The following is a 14055-nucleotide window of genomic DNA, read 5'->3' as shown; positions in this document are numbered from 1 at the left end:
TATAGGTTATGTGGTAAGGTGCTCTGTGAGAGAAAAGAGCAGCCTTGAACCTACTGAAATAACTTATCCAGAGAAAGGGGAATCTAATCTCCCCTCCTTGTATTTGAGAGCCGGCATTGCTTTATATATTGAAGTTACCCACATATCATATTTATCTTATGAAGTACTTCATTTTCTGTTAAATAAACCTGTGCTCTTTTTATTTATCCTTGTCTTATCAGTCAGGCACAAAAATTCTAAGAAGCAGAGGTCTTTATTTACCTCACATATAACCTTACTCTTCCAAATAAGAGATATTTAAAGATACCACCTACACTTTACCAATCTTTAATTTGAGGTTTGTGTCTCCCTTTTTATTAATCATGGCATATAAAGAATCTATTGGCGTGGCTGAGGGGGACTGGATATTCCTCAGTCCAGAAGGCAGTTGCCTCAGAATCACAGAATCATAGAGTTGGAAGGGGCCATACAGGCCATCTAGTCCAACCCCCTGCTCAACGCAGGATCAGCCCTAAGCATCCTAAAGCATCCAAGAAAAGTGTGCATCCAACCTTTGCTTGAAGACTGCCAGTGAGGGGGAGCTCACCACCTCCTTAGGCAGCCTTTCAAGAACTTCGCCCACCCACCCCACGCAAGTCTCTTTTGGCTTGCACTGTGGATCGTCAAAACCCAACTTTTGAATTAACCTCAGTGCTGTAATTTATGGCATGACGAGAGCCATACTAGATTCTTAAATGACTGGTAATAAGGTCTGTGGAAAAACATTGATGATTGAAGGGAATAAATGAACCCCTAATTTTATAACATTAATGGGGCAGTTTTTAAAAACCTCCTCTAAGTAAAAATCTTCAGATCACACACACACACACACACACACACACACACACCATCCAATCTGTGTGCGTACAGTTGACACATTAGAGAAGCAGAAGGAGATATAATGGCTTAAATCCCAACATAAATGTCCACGAGTTTCTTTCCACAAAACACTCCCCACACATACCTTGGAAAGGCAGACATTTTAGGCAGGATCCAACCGGATATCTCTACCAAATAATATATTCCCCCTAAGAACATTATTCTCGTTGTAACATGATGTATTTTCTTTCTCCTAGTGTTTACTAAATTTACCACATTACAGATGATTCCCTCAATTGAAAAATGACAAAAGCAGCTTCTTTCTCTTTCTTAATGTATTCTTCTGTTTTGTTTCCTTCCCCTTTCTTTAGGCTCAATGCAAGTGATGAATAAGACCAGGCGGATCATGGAACAGGGAGGGGCTCACTTCATCAATGCTTTCGTGACAACGCCAATGTGCTGCCCATCCCGTTCCTCTATTCTCACAGGGAAATATGTCCACAACCACAACACTTACACCAACAATGAAAACTGCTCCTCTCCATCCTGGCAGGCCCAGCACGAAATCCGCACTTTTGCGGTATACCTCAACAACACAGGTTATAGGACCGGTAAGCAGCATCTCCTTTGACTTGTCTGTGGTCTTAAAATACTGGAATGCCATGCATAATTCCCCCTAACCAGTTCTTGCTTGGCAAATGGACCTGAATTTTTTCACACAAATGAGCTTGTATGTGCGTGCATGTGTGCAAAGGGTCGACCAGTTGCAGCTAACTCATCAAAGGACTTTTAGGACAAGTGAAAAGCAGAGGTGGTTAGCCAATGCCTTCCTTGGCAGTCTCCCTTCCATGTCCCAACTCTGTTTTGCTTCTGAGATCTACAAGACTGGGATATACCATGCCACCTTCTGTCCCTCAAATGAGTTTAGCTTCATTTAATTTAATAGCTTTCATGTCTGTTGATGGGACAGGAGAGAATAACAGAATGTATTATTTCTAGTAAGCCATGGTGAATTGGATGCGGAGGTTCCAACTGGAAGATGAATTTGTAACATGAGCCACAAACCCACCAAGAAACACTCTTGCACAAGTTCCACTAAAATGGGGGGGGGGTGTTACATGCAAGGCCACACTAATGCTGTTACCTAATTCCTGCTCACCATTTCAGCATAGTTACACAACTCAAGTTCCTGTTGGATTGTGTGTTAAACTAATTATTGCATGTGAGTGCCTGGCTGTGTCATTTGGCTGTTCAGTCTGAGGAATGCAAATGCTTTGGACCAGCTTTGAATGCTTAGGCTGGAATCCTAAGCATATTTACTAGGGATTTGCTTGCAGTTAGACATGTACTACTGATAGTGTCACTGTTTCAGTGTTGGGCTAGGATCTGAAAGACTTAGGCTCACACCCTCACTCTGCCACTTCCTGGGTATCCTTTAGCCAGTCGCACTCTGACTTAGCCTAACCTATCTTACAAGGTTGTTGTGAGGATAACATGGGAAGGAGGACTAGGTATGGGGCCCTGAACTTGTTGGAAGAAAGACACAATAAAAGTATGCTAAGCTGCTTGCCCTGCCACGACCCCTGTGAAAGGGTCGTTCGACCCCCAAAGGGGTCCCAACCCCCAGGTTGAGAACCACTGCCCTATAATCATCCATTGTGATATGGAGGAAGCCAGTGATTAGCTTGTAAAACTGCCTTTCATGGTCCAATCTTGAGCTTTTCTCATATGGAAAGTGAATGCATTATTATTTTTTATTTATTTATAATTTGATTTATATACTGCCATTCTCAGAAATTCTGTCTCAAGGCGATTTGCAACATGTATAATAAAACAGTAAAATCACAGTTCATAAAACAACAGTCAGTGTATTTCTGCAATAGTTAATATCTGCGGATGTGGATTTGCCTTTCGATCTCTGAGACACAGGACACTGTAATTATACCTTCTTACTACTAGAAATTTAGATACAGCAGGCCCCAAGTTAATAATAAAACCCAACAGGTTTTAATAACAAAATAATTTTAAAAACTAGTTTTTTAAATAATAACAACCAACTCTTCTTCTTCTAATGAAAAATTAAGCAGGTGTATTTTTAGATTGGTGCTTATGCTTGACTACTGTTGGTTTGGCTGGCTGGCCATGATTTATTTCATGCTTTCTGGAGTAATGATGATGATGATGATAACATTATCTGACAAGACTGGAGCCTCAAGGTGTTCTCGCAATTCAAATGTGAATGCTGCAGCTGTGCTTTCTACCTTCTCATGGAGTTTGTACACGGTTCCCAGACTGTAGCAACTCGCCATCAAACAAATTAAACCATTTCCTTGTTTTTGTTCCACTCCGATAAAGACCTGAATTAGTCTGGAGACAAATCAATCGAAGGAAGTGGGGACACCCAATTGCTTTGTTACCATTTCCTTTTTTTTTTAATTGCAAAGGAGCATTAATGCCTTTGGGCCTAAGAAATATACTAGACAACTAATAGCCTCTTTTCTAAAGTTAGCACTTCTGTACATAATGGGCTTTGTACGTTGCTGGACCATTCTAAGATGAAGTTGTGAACAACTGTTTGAAATGCAGCTCTGAAATAGTTGTAGTGAACTATATTAGTATGCTTCGTTTATTGGGCATTGATATCCTTTTTTTCTCACTGTGGGGACTCAAAAATCCCCAGAAAATATAGCATTTAGGGGAGCAGGCAAAGAAAAAAAATACATACAGCACAACTCTTGGGCTGGTCCAGCTCAGAGAGCCACAGTCTGTAAACTTTGGCTTTTGCCCTTCAGTTCACACTAAGGAGTCAAGCCTCTGGCCCATTCCCAGGATAAACACCTGCTGCAGAGAAGAAACAGAACATCAGCCCAGATGTCATGCAGCTGGCACAAAAGTACGAGCTTAAATCGGACATTCAGCTATTCCTGATATATTTTTTTTAAATAGCTGGTTTTGTGTTTTGTTTATATTTATTATTATTTTTCTTAAATTGCATTTGTGCTTATATTTATCATCATCACAGGCAAATTCCATGATAATATAGAGACAATAACAAAGACTTCATTAAAAGCACAATATTCATTGTAATCTTTAAAAATATTGTGTAAACCATATTTAACATGTACACCAGACATTACGCAGGCAGAGTCACCCAGTTTATAAGGCCCCCAAAGAACCTCTGGTATTACTAGATGAAATAAAACACTTAACCCATTTCTGCTTTGTATGTAAAAACTCATGATACATTAGGATCCGGTAATATACAAAACCTCTCCATGCAATCTGTGTTACATTTTACTACAAACGTCATTTCCACTTTCTCCCTTGGTCACGATGGAGTAAATACAATGACCCTGCTGTACTCAGCAGTCTCTTCTGGTGGCTTGTTCATGGTCCCAATAGAACGTTGAGTGCATTTAGGATGCTTTGGGGAATTTACATGCAGGCGAAAGCATTGTCGGCAGCTAGGAAGCATTCTGTCATGGCTAGCTGAGAGAACATATGCAGCCGCTGAAAATCAATGGATGGCATTACCACGTAGCCCTTACCTATGGAACAGTAAGGCACTCCCTGTGATGTTGCTTACCTCTAGAACAGAACGGATATTTATTTTAATTCACCAATAAGAAAGTGTTTGACGTAGGGTGGTCAGCTTCCAGTTGGGACCTGGAGGTTCTTCTTCTTTTGTTCTTTTCCTCACAGTGATTGAGGGGGGGCGGGTTGCATCCTTCCCCTTTCCATCCTTTTGGGATCCAGGACTTGGAGTCACTGGTGAGCTACAAATTAGAAATGTAGTAGTGGATACTTTTGGAAACCCTCAACTTGTTCTCCTTCCTCACTTTGGCTAGTTCACACTATAACTGGCTGCTCTAGAACATAACATTTTCTGGGTTTCTCTTTCTCTCTTGCCTGGCCATCTCTCTTGTGTCATTGACTTAGGATTTGGGTTGACCTAAATGTGTGAGCCTACAACTGCAAGCTGAACACATATCTGAGCCATCCACCAACCTATTATCCATTCTCCACATATGAAAGCTTTTCTTGTCCCTTTATTTATTTTGGTGGAAGGTGCTATGAAGTCACATCTGACTTATGGTGACCCTGTTGAGTTTTCAAGGTGAGAGATATTCAGAGGTGGTTTGCCATTATCTGGCTCTGCATAGCCAAATTGGACATCTGTGGTGGTCTCCCATCCAAATTCTGCCAACAGTCAATCTTGTTTAGCTTCTGAGATCCCATAGGACTGTCCTATCCTGGTCCACCCCGGTCAAGTCATGTGTTAGTTAGTACATGCCAAACAGAACAGAGGTGTTGTCATGCACTGATGGAAGTTGATGATGGAGAGGGACAATCAAATATCTCTGGGGAGAATTCCATAATTTTGATGCCAAGACCAAGAAGGCCCAGATGGCAGAAGCACCCAAAGCAGGGCTTCTAAAGATGACTGATGGGTAGGTTCATATGGGAAAAGGTGTTCCTTAATACAGGGGTAGTCAACCTGTGGTCCTCCAGATGTCCATGGATTACAATTCACATGAGCCCCTGCCAGCAAACACTGTCAGGGTCTCATGGGAATTGTAGTCCATGGACATCTGGAGGACCACAGGTTGACTACCCCTGCCTTAATATATAATGGTCCCAAGTTGCATAGGAGTTTCCATGTCAATATTAGCATCTTGAATTGATCTAGAAGCAAATTGGGACTCAGGATAGGCAGAACAAGACTGGAGTGATATGGACCCAATGACCAACTCCAGCCAGAATTCTGGCTATAACATTATTAATCTATTATCGCTTCCAGACACTCTTCAAGGGCAGCCCCATGTTCAGTGCATAGCAGCAGTCTAATCTAGAAGTTACCAGGTCATGCATTGCAGTGGCAAGATGGAGATAAGCAAGTGAACAGAAAAAAGCAGTATCGGGGATCCAGGTCTGCACAAGGGAAGGGTATAACTTTTTCTACAGTTTCCCTGCTCTCCCTGCCACTTTGCTACGCTGATTTAACTCCCTGGAGAGATAAAAATATAGGTTTCTTATAAGAGAAATGGTACTGGGGAGAATATTTTAAATTACAGCACCATGGACCCATCCATATTATCCTCCTCCGTGCCCCCAGCAGTTGATTTCTGAGCTCGATTAAATGTCTGGAGAACCAAACATGGCTCCCAAGCGTATCTAGAAATACGGCTTCTTAAATCTTAAGAGAAGACTAAGTTCCTATCAGAAATATTAAGGCTGGAGAAAGACAAATAGATTTGTGTGTGTTTTTCCCCTATAGAGTAAAAAGCAGTTTGAAAGACAGATTACAACTCATGCAGTATCTTCATCCTACCTAGGTTTGTGGTAAAGAGCTTTTTCAGGTTTGTGTATTGCTTTTAAAACCTGAAGAGGCTACAATGGGGTGGAACGAATGCTACAGTGAGAATGAAGGGGTTTGTGTGTAGTTCCCTATGTGGATCTGAGCCTTTGGGGAGGGCGGTATATAAATCTAAATAAATAAAATAAATAAATAAATAAAAATAGAACTACATTTCTATCAATTCTGTCTCTGGTCAAATTTTATTTTAAAAGATCTCAAGGGGTATACCTACATGGGGTCATCCCGCTTTACCCTTCAGACAACACCAGCATACAAAGACCTATAGTGTCTACCCAAATCAATCCCCATGCCAGAGTCCTAATGTCAGGGTGCCCACTGTAGGGGTGTGCAGAATATCTGTATTTTTCAGGTTTGGGTATATTGAACCTAAAAAAAAATCAATATTTTCTGACTCCTGGATCTGAACACTGGCATGGTATTTGGATTTGGGATTTTTCAGAAATCCTGAAAATCTTTGGCTCCATTATACCCTATGAGGACCATTATAGTAAGTGTAATGGAGAATTGATCCTGATCTCTGGGGAAGTTGGTCTTTTAGCCCCTTCCCCCAGGTTTCAAAAAGAGTAGATCAGGGGCTTCAATTTTAGGGCCCCAAATTGGGGGAGGGGGACATCTAAAAGGACTGCAGTCCCTTTATATGCCTTCTGAAAGTTGAACATTCTGCCTGTCACGTTCATGGTGAGTCAGTTTGGTGTAGTTGTTAGGGGGGTGGACTTCTAATCTGGCATGGTGGGTTTGATTCTGCACTCCTCCACATGCAGCCAGCTGGGTGACCTTGGGCTCATCACAGCACTGATAATACTGTTCTGACGGAGCAGTGATATCAGGGCTCTCTCAGCCTCACCCACCTCACAGGGTGTCCGTTGTGGGGAGAGGAAAGGGAAGGTGACTGTTAGCCGCTTTGAGAGTCCTTCAGGTAGAGAAAAGCGGCATATAAGAACCAACTCCTTCTTCTCCTTCTCCTTCTCCTTCTCCTTCTTCTTCTTCTTCTTCTGAATGAATGAATGAATGAATGAATGAATGAATGAATGAATGAATGAAAGATGGTTCTGGATGGGAGCTACAAACAAAGGACACCTGAATGTAGCTTGGTTGGGGAATGGTTGCTGTTGTCCCCAATGTTGGAATCTTTTCTGGCATTGGACCAGGACTGTGCAACTTAATTGTCATTAGTGCCTTTGGGCTGGATCCTGATTGGTACAATCTGGATCAGGGTCTCTAGTGGTGTAAACTAAAAAAATTGGATTATGAGAAAATAATGTAACCAGCCTATAGAGTAGAGTGACACTGGAATGTACATGGAAGATATACCTGGAGTAAGTGCTAACACTGGCAAAGATACACTGATATTATCTGAAAGTTGACCAAATGGGCCTTCCTGAGTATTAGTGTATTGCAGTATCCTGGACTTCTATCTGCAAAGAAAATTTGTGGTTCAGTGCAAAATCTGAGTCATGCTTTATGACCAAGACAAGAAGGTGTGAGAAACTCTGGAGTTTCAAAACAACTTTTGATCCATGTGTTTCTGCTGTCCCTGGGGTGTGATGCTGTTGTCATATAGGGCTGTTGCCCTTTATGAATTCCTTCCTTTGATCAACAGACCTTAATTTGATGGTAAGGAGATGCATTTTTCATACATCTATTGTCCTATGGTCAAATGAGAGAGCCAGTTTGGTCTAGTGTTTAGGAGTGTGGACTTCTAATCTGGCATGCCGGGTTTGATTCCCCACTCCCCCCACATGCAGCCAACTGGGTGACCTTGGGCTCACCACAGCCCTGATAAAACTGTTCTGACCAAGCAGTAATATCAGGGCTCTCTAACTAGAGCTGCCAGGATCTCTGATGCCGGGGACTGAGGGCAAGACTTTCCACATGCAAAGCAGAAGCTCTTCCGCTGAGCCACAACCCATCTTTGTTAGATTTATATAATAGATTTATAGGACTTCGTGTATCTCTGTGAGAGAGTTTCATCTTATTTCCTCCCTGCACTGCAGCAGATGTCTTGGCAGGAGTTTGTGTGTGGGCGCACATGCTCTGAAACACAGGAACAAAGCAGGCTCTGTTTGTCACAGATAATGGGTCAAATAAGGTGCCAGCCCTCCAGACTGGGACAATGAAGATGATGCAGTGTACAGTTTGGTGTAGTGGTTAGGAGTGCAGACTTCTAATCTGGCATGGTGGGTTTGATTCTGCACTCCCTCACATGCAACCAGCTGGGTGACCTTGGGCTCACCACAGCACTGATAAAGCTGTTCTGACCGAGCAGTGATATCAGGGCTCTCTCAGCCTCACCCACCTCACAAGATGTCTGTTGTAGGGAGAGGAAAGACTTTAAGCCACTTAAAGAGAAAAGTGGCATATAAGAACCAACTCTTCTTCTTGATCTTGAGATAGTGTGTTTTCAAACTCCTGCTATTGTGTGCAAACATGATACAATACAGCAAACTCAAGAGAAGTGAGCCTTAACGTTTTTACTGTTGAGTCTTTGGAGACCGTGGAATGCTTCTTGGGGGCTCTTTTTGCATGAATTCAGCTGCTATCTGGAAAATGCCAACAGCATATGAACCAAATATTAAGGCTATTTTGTATCTACATATTGGCTCCAAACCAATAGCAAGTTCTTTTTGCACGATAAGCAACCTGAAAGACCGTTTCGTGTCTTTGCTTTTATTTCATACTGTGGGAAGTTGGGCAGGAAGGAAATTTATGTAAACATGTCAAGTTAGTTGAAGGATTAGTCTGTGGAAGACACGCCACTTGCCCGCTGAATCATCAGGACGTAAAGAAAGAGGCCAATGATGCTCTTGGATTAGGAGGATGTGGTGAGAAGAATGGGGGAGAAAACAAAGACCTCTTGCAACGGGGATTTCTCAATGTCAGAAACTGACTCTGCTAAGGATTCCTTGTATAAACATTTTACAAAATGAATGTTCCCTTTCTCTGATTCCGTGCATCTCTTTCCAGCAGAGAGCATTTAAATTGAAGAATGTGACTGGGAAGGATAGATTTGAGGGTGTGGTGACTGGTTTTCCTTTTTAACCGTAGTACACACATTTGAAGTGTTAACCTTTTAGTAAAAGATGTTCTGCGTTCGTTCCGGCTGATGTGCTAATGGGAATATTTTTCAGTATTCCTTCCTGCCCCCCCAGTAGCTATGCATATGGGGTCAGATCCCCCATATTCGACCCCATTTAGGCTAGTAGAGCCTCACTTTTCTTGGTAGAGGAAGGGAATAATTGTTGCCACTTTCCCTCCTATGCTGCCAGATCTACCCCCCCTTTTTTTTTTACCCCCACACTGTTTTTTGCTTTTAAGAAATCTAGCCCAAGATAAAAGCATGGACTTGGAAAACAGACTACAAGAAGTTTAAAATAAACTTCCATGCAAAAATCATGTTTGGGGGGGGGGGGTCAACCCATTAACTAAAAGCCTGGGTGAACAGAGGTGCTGCAGCTTGATGCCTAAAAGAAAGCAATATAGGAGTCATGCAACCCTCAAGGGGAGGGACATTCCATGAGTGAGGGACCACTGTTGAAAAAGTCCTGGTCTCCCCCTGCCTAAACTCTACGGATGGGGGCATAGAGAACAAAGCTTTTAAGGCAGATCTCAGATAGTGGGCTGGACAATATAGGAGTAGGAGGTCCTTCAGGTATCTGGCCCCAAGTACTTTGGAGCTTTAAATGTAAGAACAGGCACTGTGAATGTGCCCAGAAACGAATGGACAGCCAATGCAGAACTTTCATCACTGGGGTAATACGAGCCTGAATGCCTCTCATGACAATAATCCAGCTACTGCATTTTGGATGTCTTGGAGCTTCCAGACCATTTTCAAAGGCAGCCCTACTTAAGGCACATTGCAATAATCTTACCTGGATGTAATCCAAGCATAGAGCACTGTGGCCAGACTGTGTCTTCTGAGGAATAGCCATAGCTGACATATCAGCCAAAGCTGACAAAAGCCACTACGTGCTATAGAGATCTGGGCCTCGGTTTGCCAACAGCTGGATTTCAGAGATCATTTCCCCAGGGGAAAATAGATGCGTTGGAGGATGGATGGCATGCCATTATAGCCTGCTGAGGTCCCTCCTCAAACCCTCCCCTCCCCAAGTTCCATCTCCAAATCTGAACATTTCTAAACTTTTGAATTGGTGTCAGGCCTCTGTTGAACCCTCAATAAAGCAGACTCACTGTTGAAGAAAATCCCTTTATTGCAGAAAGTGGCAGTCAGAGCATAGGATACTTCTTTGCTAGAACTGAAGGGCAAGTTTACAAACATAACTTATGTTTTCCCTAAGACCCCAGCACTACCTCCCATTTCCAATTTGAAATTGGATGCACTGAATGAAATACCAGGCACAAACGTTTCCCAGGCAAGGCATGTGCTAAAACCTGGACACTCCTAACCCATGCATATACAAGATCAGAGCAGTTGAACATGCTTGGGGAAGAAGAGGCCTGCCTCCCCCCTCAAGTCTCTGCTCCATGGAAAAATACTGAGCAAAGCAAGCATACTATCATGCCAAGAGAGGGAAGGGACCATGGGAAGAGGTAAACAGGTAACATGTGAACAGGATCTAGACCAGGGGTACTCAAACTGCGGCCCTCCAGATGTCCATGGACTACAATTCCCATGAGCTCCTGCCAGTTGGCAACCTTATCTAGGCCTCCAACTATATGCCAGGATCCAGCAGAATCCCCATGTTGAAAACCTGTTCCTTCAGGAGGATGACAACACCCTTCAGGATGGGCCATCTCCTCAGTCCTTTAGCAACTTTGTCATTGACAACAGCCCCTCAGACTTGTCTGGACTGGGCTTTAGCTTCTCCCCACAAAAGTATCACTTGGGGGGGGGGGACTACCAGTAATTTGGCCAAATCCACCATGGCTCCAGAAGAGCCTCTTGTGGCGCCGAGTGGTAAGGCGGCAGACATTCAGTCTGAAGCAAGATGACCCTGGGGTGGGGGGATTGGTGCAAAAACAGCAGCAGATAGAAGAAATTATTACAACAGGGTTTTTTTTTTTTTACAGTATTGCATTCAAAGCCCCGTTCTGCTTGTGGTAGTGGGTGTAGTCGGTTGCCTTGGCCATTCGTTCAATAGACAGCAAGCCAATATATTTTCCACGGCTATCCCGCACTGAAGATGTGAACAGATCATTCACATGAACAGTTGCAGCAGTAATATACGGATATCCTCTCCTTTCCTCCAATAACATCCCTATGATACATAGATCTTGAGCTGTGAATATCATCTGTTACCCAACAGATACAAAGAGTTTTTAAAAATTGCAAGTGCTTGGGGTTGTGTGTTTTGTTTAGGTTTTTTGTGGTTATTTTTATTGACAAGAATCACAAAGAGATATAAATCAGGCTGGCAAACATAGTGAAATGTAGCATCTCCTAAGGTTAACGTACAAAACACACTCCAGAAGAAGGTGTCCAATGACATCAATCTTGCCTATAGAACAAGAACAAATTTGTTCTAAACAAGATAAGCTCAGAAACCCACCTCTCATGACTGCTGAAGAGTGGACACTTAATCTGGTCAGTACAAAAACTCTTAACAAACTTGGAGAGGTCAACAGATACATATAAGAGGGAACTATTCTCTTTCTTGATGCTTTTATGGGCAGTGACTTGTGTAGGCAGGGAAAGAAGAGTTGTTGTTTTTTTTATACCCTGGTCTTCACTACCCAAAGGAGTCCCAAAGCAGCTTACACCTTTCCCTTCTTCTCCCCACAACAGACACCTTGGGAGGTAGGAGGGGCTGAGAGGGCTCTAAGAGAATTGCCCAGTAGCAAAGCATTTGGCTTCTCCAGTTCGAAAATAAGGGATGTGAAAGACCTCTCCCTGGAATGCCACTGCTAGTGAATAGACAGCACTGGCTTTGATAGAGCAGTTCCAATTCAGTATAAGGCCAGCTTCATGTGTGTTCATCGGTGACTTACAGTGCAATCCTAAGCAAGTATACTCAAAGGCTCATTCTGCATACGTTGGTCAGTGCACTTGCAATGCACTTTAGAAGAACAAGAAAATCTGCAAAAGCACATGGGAAGTGCATTATCCAATGTGCAAGGAATGAGCCTCTGTCTCACTGAAGTATATGAGGCTTATTCCAACAATGTGTTCTCATGACTGTACTGTTTGTTCACCATTATTTGATTGTGTTCAGAGTGATCATCTGAACATGAACCACTCCGGACCCATATCTGAAAATGTGACTTGAGCCTGCTTTACTATGAGGTTAAAGATGGCTTTGAATGAGATGTGAACATGGACATTCAGGTTTAAACTAGACTTCTTAACTACCAAAATGAAGCAAGCTGGGATAACCAGTCTTTAGGGGATGAAATCAAAAGCTATGAATCCACCATTTACTAAACAAACTGGGGTGTGAATTTCTGTCTGTGACCCAAACCTGGTTTCAGAAGCTTACCACGGTTTAAATGAACCGTGGTTCTGCCCTTATGTCCGAACTTAGCTACTGTATTCTATCTTTACAATGTATAGGTCACTAATATGGAAGCATAATTAGGTCTGTTGTAGTAAAATATTGATTAGAAACACCATAAAAATTCTTCCTGGTGAACCCCCAGAGAACCATAGCATTTAGGTTGACCAGTCATTGCTGCAACAGGAGCAGATATCTTCTGCCAATGAGTGCTTTATTGTTCAGAAGGAGAAACTACTCCCAGTCAAACAGACGAAGGTCAAATGACGGAAATGTGCTACCCAAGGTTGTAAAATGTCAGAGCCAGGAATAGAGACTCAGGTCTCTGAGTCACAGTTCAGTGTGCTGACTCTTAACCACCAAAACCAGACCACTTCCCACTGGGACATCTCAGCTTAACTCTGCTGTAATGCAAATACCATGAAAAGAAAAGCTGAATTCCGCACAGAATTAAAAATGGGATGTTTTATTCTGTGCGGAGATGGCCAAGCTAGCATTCCAGTGAACGACTCCCAGGTGCTCATCAGTACAGTCCAAAGAAAAGTTGCACCTTTCTAAGCCTGTTTCTTTCCATTTATTTATTTACATCATTTGTCGCCTGCCTTTCTTACTGAGACTCAAGGCACAGATCACACAGCACAAGAAAATCTGAATCAACAGGAATGGGACAGCCAATAAACTATTCAGTAGAGAGTGGGCTTAGAAGGGTGTAACTCTCTTTAGGATCGCATTGTTGATCGAGATGTTATGCCCATTGCAGCATTACAGATTTGATAAAAGGTGCACAAGGAGAGGTTGATCTACCCACTTGATTTATAGGTACACTGTTATTATGTTAATAAAAGGAATATGCACTTGTACTATGTAATAAAAAGGAGCTTAAGGTTGTACAGTGTCCTGGCATGACCTGCTTCCTTTCCCACTTCTCTGCCATGGTACCAAAGGCTCCCTTGATTTCAGAATGCATTGAAGAAGAGTTCAATGGACTCAGATCCTCCCTCACTCTGGCTGGCTAACTCTACCGGATTGCAGCCCTCCAGCCTGTATCCTCCTTGGCCTTTTGAGAGCTCTCCTTTTACAGAGAAGGTTGCCCCATGCCCCCACTTCTGGGTCCCTCCCTTCTTTCTCCCCTGTCTGTTAGTCAATCCAGTAGCTTTGAGACTGGGGAGTTTTCTCCTAAGATTCACTTCCCTTTGACTTGGCCCATCCCACTATCCTACACAGTGTTTCTGACTGAGTGACCTGCCCCCTCAGGAAATGCTACCAGCCATAGGTTCCTTCACAGATGCTCCTTTCCTTTCTCAGACCTCCCGGCTCCCCGACTTTCTGAGCCTCTCACAAAGTCTCTGAGCTGTGCTCCAGGGCTGA

The 14055-nt window shown here is 42.9% G+C and overlaps 1 protein-coding gene across 3 annotated transcripts in view; it reads left to right on the top strand.

Annotated features, from left to right (window-relative positions):
• Positions 1-14055, top strand: part of SULF2 (sulfatase 2) — a 349962-nt gene that overhangs the window by 251242 nt on the left and 84665 nt on the right. For all 3 annotated transcript variants that reach the window (XM_077335558.1, XM_077335559.1, XM_077335557.1), the window contains one exon: positions 1230-1469. In XM_077335558.1, the coding sequence (XP_077191673.1) occupies positions 1230-1469 (240 nt within the window). The remainder of the gene's footprint in view (positions 1-1229; positions 1470-14055) is intronic.

This window comes from Paroedura picta, chromosome 4 (assembly GCF_049243985.1).
Source record: "Paroedura picta isolate Pp20150507F chromosome 4, Ppicta_v3.0, whole genome shotgun sequence".
Taxonomy (NCBI): Eukaryota; Metazoa; Chordata; class Lepidosauria; order Squamata; family Gekkonidae; genus Paroedura; species Paroedura picta.
The sequence above is the reverse complement of the archived record's forward strand: the minus strand, read 5'-3'. Positions and strand labels throughout refer to the sequence as shown.